The sequence below is a fragment of the Egretta garzetta genome, unplaced genomic scaffold, assembly GCF_000687185.1.
Source record: "Egretta garzetta isolate BGI_Z169 unplaced genomic scaffold, ASM68718v1 scaffold297, whole genome shotgun sequence".
NCBI classification, from domain to species: domain Eukaryota; kingdom Metazoa; phylum Chordata; class Aves; order Pelecaniformes; family Ardeidae; genus Egretta; species Egretta garzetta.
Window position 1 is genome coordinate 4,598,148 of NW_009260410.1, and position 10,005 is coordinate 4,608,152.

General features: G+C 43.8%; 1 protein-coding gene across 1 annotated transcript; it reads right to left on the reverse strand.

Moving 5' to 3' along the window:
- Positions 1 to 1,062: 1,062 nt before the first annotated feature.
- On the reverse strand, positions 1,063 to 8,966 carry NABP1 (nucleic acid binding protein 1). Its single transcript, XM_009643588.2, has 5 exons — positions 8,841 to 8,966; positions 6,938 to 7,089; positions 5,440 to 5,512; positions 5,104 to 5,170; positions 1,063 to 3,533 (listed from the first exon to the last, which is right to left on the reverse strand). The coding sequence occupies exons 1-5, from the start codon at positions 8,964 to 8,966 to the stop codon at positions 3,346 to 3,348; spliced, it is 606 nt and encodes a 201-aa protein (XP_009641883.2). The 3' UTR covers positions 1,063 to 3,345.
- Between the last annotated feature and the right edge of the window lie 1,039 nt (positions 8,967 to 10,005).

The window sequence follows — 10,005 nt, forward strand, 5'->3', positions numbered from 1 at the left end:
GAGAAACGCACACACCAACAGAACAGGCTGACAATCCCTGCAGCGCTGCTAAGGGCATCATCTGCGCGAGACCACACTGATGGAGAAAAGGTGCTTCATACCACCTGCAGCAGCCCCACCTGCAGGGACCCGCACTGCAATTTGTGTGGTGCTGAAGAGCAGCATTATTGGAGCACGCAGGGCTGCAACCTGCTAGCTTCAAGTTAAGGCCACAGCTAATGAAACGCTTTCTGAAAGCAGATTATCTATCACATGCCTTAGTCCAGCATTTATGACAGTATTTCACAGTACAGGACTGCTTTTCCACTTTTGGGATGAAGGTGAAAGGTCTGTGCTGAGGAAGGGCAGAAGGAACACATGGAGGACTGCAGCAGACACAGCAACACTCCACCGCCACATGGCTGCACTCTGCCATCAGTCCTTTCGTTAGGGCAGGCGAGAGGTTGCAGAGTGCCGAGAGCTGGGCATCTTGTGACTCAAGTGTATTGGGACTACTCAGCTGCACTTCAGCACTGTGCAGTTTGTGTCTGGACACATGAACACCTCCCAGAGCAGCTCCTTTGGCAATCTGTGTTATCTAGAATGGGACTGCCCTAAATGCAGCCTTACCTTTACTACCTTGGGAAGGCATCTGTAAAGAGACTCCTTAATGGCCTAACCACTGGGCACCTGCAAACTGCCTTATAGTATCAGAGTAATTCATGACAACTGCTTGTTTACACAGAGAAATGCATCTCTGTCTCTCCACACGCTGAGGTGGTATGATCCGAACAGGTGCAAGGCAGGCTCCCAGATTCCTCTGCAAGCTGAGAACTCACTATCTTGACATCGGTACCTCTGAGGGAAACAACTTTGTCTTAGGTTCACTGGAAGATCAGAAGACCTTGAAAAATTACTATATTTACTTTAAGTCCATGCGACTTTTCAGGGCACGGATTTCCCCTGCAAAGAAGTAAAAATTTATTAATAAAACTGAAATAGGTTCCCTAAAGAAACAGGCAGGCAGCAATGCTACTACCCTCGAGAACATGAAGACCAGCCTCTTGCTTTTCCTCCCAAATGCAAATCAATCATCCACTTGACAGCAAGCTTTTAATCTTATGCCACTTATCAGCAGTAATCATCTCACTTTTTATTTGGAATTTGTGAACAAGTATTCTGTTTATTAGCTTAATAAAAGCTCAGATGCATAGAGCTACAAACATCAGGCACCTCAGCACACATCAATGCGGGGCTCCCCCCCTGTTTCAACCTTCTTCATGCTGTAGAGAAGTCACGACCACCAGGATTTGAGATCCATGGTGGAGATGCCCCAATGAGTATGAAGTCCCCACCACGCCACCACTTGCACTTGCTACCTTTACAGCTACTACTGGAAAGCACGGCTCTCACACCATACTTACATCTCATTTACCTCTGGAACATGTCATCTATACTTCACAGGTTTAGAAGTCCTCTTGGCTTCCTTCTCACAAGCATACCAAATCTCTTAATGCAACACTGCACAAGAGGTTGTCCATGCATCTAGACTATACATGACTTATTTAAATAAGCAAGCAATTTAAAGTCCCTGAGTTGCACATCACCTTCTTACACCATTTCCCCAGGAGTCTCTGTGTGCTTTCTCCTTCACCAGTTAGCACTGTTCTTCTGTAACAGCACCTGTGGGTGATCTCATGAGGTATGCCACCCTCTTGTGTCCAAGACAAGTCTTGCCAGTTCCACCTGGAAGCAGGTATCAGGATAGCACATTACCAGACCAGAGGCAAACAGCCCTCAAGTGTCTGGGCACACAGGTCTCTCTAAACCTCCCTTCAGAGGTTTATTGTTTCTGCTGCTTGCATTTAAAAGGAAAGTTCAGTATTTCAGACTGAGCAAGGAACTTCTGCCAATTAGAAGCAATTTTCAACAAATCATCATGATAGAGTACTGAAAGCAGACATACCAAAAATAAGTAACTTGTAAACATTAGTGACATAGTAGTAGATTCAATTAACATTAACAACCACAGAGGCAACTCACAATTCGGAAATAGACTTTTGTCATGAAATCTTTATGGCTTGACAGAAAGAAAGTTAGATTTGTTTTTGAAATGGTTAGTGCAATTTTTTTTTTATTTGAGAGGTCAGCTATAAGAAGAGTTAAACAGATGAATCCAGTATGAAACCTCAGCTTCCAAGTTGTTTTTGAACCTGATCTGAAATATGGCACTGGACTCTTATCTAGAGTCAAGGCATTTGTGATCTCAAGTAAAACCACAGCTATTTTCCCCCAGGAGATGGTGGCAGTGGGGTTAAGTTCTTTAAGGGATATTTCATATAAAACAAGAGGAAGGAAAGCTTAGCAGCTTAACAGCATCAGAAGTGCAGCTGTGTGCTTGGCCAGTACCTCTGCGATCCACACATACAGCTTCATCTAATACATAATTCATTTGGAAAAGTGAAGGAAGGAAGGAGAAGTAGGCAGCCTCATTGAAGAGATGGGTAATGCAGCATTTAAGAACAGTTCTCTCCTGGAAATTCAGACTCCTGCAAAGTAACCTTGGGCTTTTACACAAGGAAGGAGTGGCTACAAACAGCGTATTCCCCAATACTGTCTGAATTTAGATCCTCCTCTCCTGCTGTTTCATGCAAAGCAAGATTGAATATCCAAGCTTTTATGCAAAGCAATAATCAGTGTCACTTTCCTTGACAGTAATAATGGCATTTACGGAGAATTTTTAAGTAGCGTACACCTTTTCGGAATCAGAAGTCAAGCTTCATGACACTCACGTCTTCAACTTTCATCTGAGTTACCCATTCTCCGATTCAGGAGACACCACTTGGTGCTGGCACCACCATTTCCTTACACTTATTGCTTTTACAAGCTATATTCATTCCAAGGACACCTAGTTCACTAGAGCATCTTTGCTCTTCCCCCTCTATTTCCCTTCCAAAATGAAGAACCCCCATTAACCCTAATGGAAGTCAACATATGCGCACACAAGACATAGACCTTTTAAGGCTATATGGCTGACCAACAGAAACAGAAAAATACATACATGTAACTGAAGGGTTTTTTCCATTTAGCAAAGGGTACCAAGTTTTAATTGAGACTCTTCAACCCGTTACCCTCACTTTCTTATATCCACCTTCTCCCCCTACCCCCTTAATTTATGGGGAAGACTCACTGTGCTTCCCTCAGCAAACCAAGAAATAGATCGCATCAAGTTTGCTTCATAGACCAAAAGGTAAAAAAACAACAATAAAGGACAAACTGGTTCACAGTTAACTATAAATAAAAGTGCAATAAGTGTTCAAGTAGAGTGTAGAGTTTAAGCAAGCTGTACAACCACATTTGGCATAGTCATCTTTTAAAGGCTCTGCGTGGGTCCCTCCCATTACTGACAGCAGGGAGAGGAGGCTGAACGCTATTAGCTGGTGCTGGATTTACAGGTCCTCGTCCATTGCCTCTCCCACAACCTGCATAAGTGTGGCCATGATTATACACAAATGGAAATCCACTTGATTCAGGTCCAGTTTGTAAACCATTTCCTAAAAAGACAGAAAAAAGATTATGGTTCCATGGACTGGAATCACTGTTCCCTTGCATAAGTTTAGCAACAGGGAACACACGGGGCAACCAGTAGCAACCAGCAAACCCTGAGCACCAGAAAGAAAAGCCCCTCTGGCACAGCAAGACCCCAAAACATAGCTTACCTTCTTCCCCCTCCCAAACTACCTCTCCTCCATCCCTACCCCCCCACTCTCAACTAAAGCAAGAAGGGTCACAGAGTTGCATGCCAGTTCTTTGCACAGGAGAGAGACTGGAGTCTTACGAAACAAGACTAGTGCTCTCAGAAACATGCACTGGCTTGTAGGTCACACACCAAGATGTTTCAGAGAGACAGCAGGACAGCAGACGTCAAGGAGAAGCCAGCAGAAGAAAAGCAGACTACACAAAGCATCTCGTGCCATTCCTCACTCCCAGACACACAAATAGAAAGCTGCCTGGTGAAGTCTGGCCACTAAAGCAACTTAGTTAGCACTAAGTTCTCATGAACTTGAGCCTCAAAAGCATCACTGCTCATATTTTGCTGGCAGGAAGAGGGCCAGAGCTGAAAAGGCAGAATGATGACAGAAAGCATGGGGAGGAAAGGAAGAGACAAAAGGAAAACCTTGCATTTAAAGACCACACAAGAAGCATGAAGAAAAATAAAAGACGTTTCAGAAGATACACACAAGCTCAGGGAAAACAGCTGTCCACTGCCCAGAGCAGGGACACCAAGGAAGTACCTACACACTAATTGGGCTAAAAGCCTACTTGCCTCGACCCTGGCACTGAGGAGAGACTGGCCTGAAAGCACTGCCCTTCTTTGCTCAGAATCATTTATTTTCAAAGGAATGGAAGGGGCTCATAAGTAAAATAAGAGAAATGAAAATCTTGTTGCTAAAGAGGAAGCAGACAGTCACTGAACTGAAGTGACACGGAGCTTTTTAGCAGCAAGTTATGGACCCGTTTGCTGTCATCTACCAACACAGCTTAGCTATATACCACCACGTACCAGTCTGGGCATCATGCAGGCAGGCCATAGCTAAGGTACCCTCTCAGCTTACACCCACTCAAGTCTTTGAAGCATTTTCTTATTTAAAATTAAATGTTTAAATAAATCACAAAATGATCCAGCCAGGACAAATATTGGAATCCACATTACTACTGCTTCTGTTCTGAGGAGCTAACCTGGCAGGAAAGCCAAAGTGACTGGCAAGGTTGAAATCAGTCATTTTTAAAGCCAAGGTTTTGGGTGGTTTAAAAAAAAAAAAATCAGAATTTCAAGTGCTGCAAAAACTCTTTGAAAGCATCAAAACAATTTAGGATTAGTCAAGTCCTTTTACATGATACAGGCACCTTGAATATTTTGATCTCTTCCTCTTCTAGGGAAGAAACCTTGAAACCATTATTCAGGAAATGTTCATGCTTATGTGCTTGCTGGTTCAGGCCCCAGTCTAAAAGACTTTAGAGCATAGTACACTTTTGCCCCAGAGTGGAGAACGCTTAGCAAGATAAATTTCTTTTTATTCCCATTAACTGTTTCTCATCCTTTCACAAAATGAAAAAACTTACCCAGTGGCCCGAAAGTACAAGAACCCATATTACTTGATGCAGAACTATTATTCTGTTCACCCTGTGCCTTCAGAGATATGTAAAAAAAACAAGACAAGACATGGATCAGAGAGAGAAATTTCACATTTTCACAGGAAAGGGATGATTTTTTTTCCCCTGTGTTCGTATAATGGCTCCACATGGAATTTATCTGCTACTCTGATTATTGGCTCATTTTTGTCTACATATCACTTCAAGTCCGTTTTTCCAGAAGAGCCATATCTGATCACAGCCTAGTGTGAAGTATTCAGAACAAAGAGCACTTTATGCCAGAAGCCTCAGACAAGTTTAACATACCAGTTTGTTCTGCCCGACGTGTTCTGAGTTGGGCTCACTGAAGTTTGGCACTTCTGAGTATACCATGCAGAACCTGGGGAGAAATTAGGATCATGATGAAGTTCTAAAGCCATTTTTAACAGAGTTCTCAACTCTGCAACTCAAAGAGCATATGTTCTTGACATATCCCATCACCTAGAAGTAACTAATCCAGATCCGACTGTTCCGAGAGTATCCATAGGTATTAAAAGGCTCTTTAACCCCTTTTATTGGCTTGTGGCAAAGCTGTCACATCTTCCTGGCGAGGGTGTTTCAGTCAAGCAGAGGCAAGTACACATTTGCCCTAGGAGGTGAAATGGCCTTAAGAAAACAAGAGGTGATGAAAGGGCTCCCTTCACCTCTCTTCCAGCTGCACAATCTTGTCCAGCGCCCACTCACAAGGTCACCTGAGGCCCAGAGTCACCCAGCCTGCTCCCAGACTCTGACTGCATCAGATCTCTAGGGAAAACTTAAGCACTCCCACACACTACCATGCTATGGAGTACCCCATTAACGTAATAGCACAGAGGGGTCCAAAACAGGGAGTGAAATTCCAAGCATCCTTTCCCACTCAAGGGGCCCACCAACTCACAGAATGGAAATTGTTGGCAGCAGGGAAGAAAGATTTGGATCATTATGCAGCTTGGACTGGTTAAGCAGAAATGGAGCTCCTACCTCCTGCTGGGAGGCACAAGCCAGATGAGGACTCACATTGCTCCAGCCTGCTGGAGAGTAATCCAACTGGATGACAGTTCTGAGGCAATGGCTTTGCACTAAAGAAAATCTGCAGGTCATCGCTCACAAAATCCAGCTGAGCACTAGGGCACTTTTGAACCATCCAAAAAGAGAGGTGGCCACCCCACAGCTCCACTTCCCTGATGACTACAAGGCCTCCCACAGCACCTTGTGCAACAGCGGAAGTACTCTTATAGTTAGAAAATGTTGCTATTTTTCCTGTTGCTAGTCAAGTATGTTACTCGTGTTTGTTCTTAGTCAGGAGGAGTCGCCGCCTCAGTTTGTGGGCAGTTAAAAGAAGGTTTAATGAGGCTTGCTTCTGTTCAGAGTATGATTCACCGGAGTTAGCTTTGTCTTCCTCCTTTGCATTGCTTGTCTCTAAAGCATGATGCACACACACAAGGCTTCCACCAAAATAAAGTAAGTATTCAAGCTGAGGCCTAGGTAAGCAATGCAGATTAAGCCCCTTGTCATTTATACAATTCCCCCCCCTTCCAGGTAAAACCCAGACCTGTGCCATGATGCACAACTATTTTCCTCAATATACCTAGAATCCAGAGAGGGTCGGAGCTCATTACCACAGCAGCATGTAAAAACCCACACCACGCTGTATCTATTCATGACCAATCAACAGGCTTTTTCTGCCCTAGCTTCCATTTACTAAGAGCCACCACATCTTATATTTACCACAATGCTCTGCTGAAAGCAGGACATAACACCACAAGCGTAAACACGCAATACTTACTCCCCAATTTTATGCAGCTCACCACCTCGTCCTGTGTAAAGCGTCAGGCATCCTTTCCACAGAGATGCGTACCTGGCCAAAGAAAGGTGAAGCAGAGCAGTGTCTCTTAGCAAATGAGAAATATCACTGATGGAAAAGTAGAAGCACGCTATCTTTCAGGAGTTAGTATTACACATCAACATGAGTGGACTAAAAAAACTCTCAGGGACCCCAACTTCACTGCACTGAAATTTTATACATCTCCTTGTTTCACTTCTAGCAAAAGGTACTGGAAGCTCAGCTCTCCTTTGGCAATTTCAGGAAAGCAGCCAGTTATTTTGAGATGGGATGCTCTTTCCTTGGCTGGAGCAGCCCTTATGACTGTTCCTGCAGATGAAAGGCATCTTGCCAAAAGCAGTATCTGTGTTACCATTCACTGACAACTCAGTTCTGCTTTCAGCAGGCGCCAGGAAGAATTACCTTTGTTCACTGGAGAAAATAAATACTGCTACTGAATATGTGTATAGAAAGTGCTTACTTTTTTAGTATAGGTCCTTACCATATTTTTTTTTTTTTTTAAAGGCACAAGTTTGGCCGTCATGTTCCAAGTGACATATAGAAATGCAATTAAATCACTTTTTGATGGCGGAAACATTTACTTACAAGACAGCACACTCTAGACCTTATAGTGGCAGTTGACTTCAAGCACTGGAATTTGAGTTTTGCAAAACTTTTCCATATAATTGTTCCTTTCAGTGAGGGGCATCATGTATGTGAAGAAAATAATGAAAATGTAGACCAGAAGCCCAGGTGCAGTGCAAGGGAGTTAACAGGAAAACGGGTGTCTTCTAGCAAAGGAATAGGGAGCCCCAGCAATTGCACTCTCGGGAGTCACGGATAATCTGAACAAGTCACCACTTCCCACTTCCTTATGCTCTGGATCTTTCTCTGGAACAGATAACAAGCCTTCCTCTTGCCCTTTGCCTTATCTGCTGAGGCTGGGAGCCATCCAGCTGCACACAGGACCTCCAACAGAGGCAGCAAGGAGGAGCCAGGTTGGCAGAACAGGACCATAACGCCAGTGCAATGATAACCTTCTCTTACTCTGCAGTATAGCTATTATCTACAGTTATGGTGCCTGTCTCAGGAGTTTTCCAGACAGAAGCAGGATTAATGCTCTTGACTTTATGCTACCTTTCACTTTCAAGGTTCCTTCTATGCTTAACCTTTAATAACCAGCCCAGTTGGACAGTCTTGTGGCAAAGCACAAAGAGTGACCAAGTAATAAATGTAAGTCAAACATCCATTTACTGGGACAAGACCCAGCAAATCATGGGACCGAACCTCCAGCACAAAGTCATTCCATGTATGCAAGCATTTGTTTCTGTCTCAGCGAGAGCTGGCCATAAAGCACTAAACTCCAGAACTAACTTGAAGTTTAGAAATACTAACTGCAGCAGCTTCCTGTAAATGAGTTAATCAGCCAATGAAAAAAAATCAGCAACAACATCTGCTTTTGCAGGGGAATGCATCTACAGCTTAAAATTCGGGGGCAGGGAGGGGAAGACATGTTTACATGTGGGGCCTAGCTAAGCTTTTCTGCTTGTAACAGTGAGCATCCTGCACGGAGAAGTCAGATTAGCCTACAGAGCTGAAATTTACCTGCCTTGCAATGGCAGCACTGCACACTCAAATTAATCCTATTTAAGTATAAAACTGTGTTTGGAGAACCTTGTATGCCAGCGTGAGGGCATTTTTCTTAATATGAGAGCCAAACCAGAATGTATTTAGCTTTTGCCATTTCACTCACTCACTATGCAGCCCTAAGTGAGCATGCAATTCATGTAAACAAAGGCATGACTTAGCCATCCACCAGGAATAGCGAAGTCAGTTGATAAGTTTAATTCATACAAGCCAAACTCACTTTTTGACATGAAGGGATGCAACGACCCTCCCATTTGATGCACTGAGACACCAGAGCAGCTACAGCAAGCCAGTCACAGAGCGGAGCACAGTGAACAGTCTCGCTATTAATTTGTTTCAGTGTCATCTACGCACAGGGCTTTGTGCTGGCCCAGAGCTCTGGTTTAGTTCCACCCATCTCAGCGCCCCAGCGCTCCACGTGCTCTCCACGCAAGCAGGCGTCCCCAGAACCACCTCTGCTGAGGAGTCAGCCTATTTCGTGTAAGAGGACGTTTGCATAGGAGGAAGCAGCTGGGGCCATCCAGTTTTACTCCAAACCCAAGAATTACACTCAAATGAACAACTTAAGGGCAGCTCAGTTAGCAACTCCACTTGGTAACCTTTTACATACTTTTTCATAGAAACAAATTAAAAGGACCTTACACACGCTGTAATTCCACCATCTCCTGGAGTGCTGTAGGCCAAGGGATCAGTGTAATGGATTTCTAAGTGTAACCTAACTGGCATAAAGAACTCAAATGAAAGTGGCTATCACTTTGCTACTGACAATTTAAGCAACATGGAATAGGATTTTCAAATTGAATCTAGTATTCTTTCTCACAGCTAATAAACCTAAGTTTGGGGGATTTTTTTTTTTTTTAAGTTAAACCAGGTCCAACAGAAATAAATTGCACCTAATGAAACTGACACACTCTACAGTGTAGCCGTAGCATGAATTTTTACAGTGAAAACTGAAAAGGTTCTCCTCCTCTGCCTGTCGTTTCTATTAAATTCACTGCAATGAAAAGCAACTTTTCTGCATGAGAGGCATTAATCATTTCCTCCTTTCCTTACGGAGCTGACTGCTAGAGTAAAGAATTGGCTGTAAAAATAAGAACAGGCTTTTGACTTTTCCTGCTTGATTTACAGATCAAGACCGACTGTTGCATCCCCCCTCCCCCCCCAAAAAGAAAACAAAACCCAGAAGTATCTTCCTAAGGAGCATTTTTAAAGCCAAACCAAGACCCTTAAACACCACCTCTCCTCGTTGAAAATACAAGCCCTTCCTAGCCATCTACTAGATTGTATGCTCATGCCAGGCATGTTCTGGGGCGGAGAAGAAGGTTTTAATTTGGCAAGTGACCTCAGGGTGCCGCCTCGGTAACAAGGAGCCGGTCGGGAGGGAC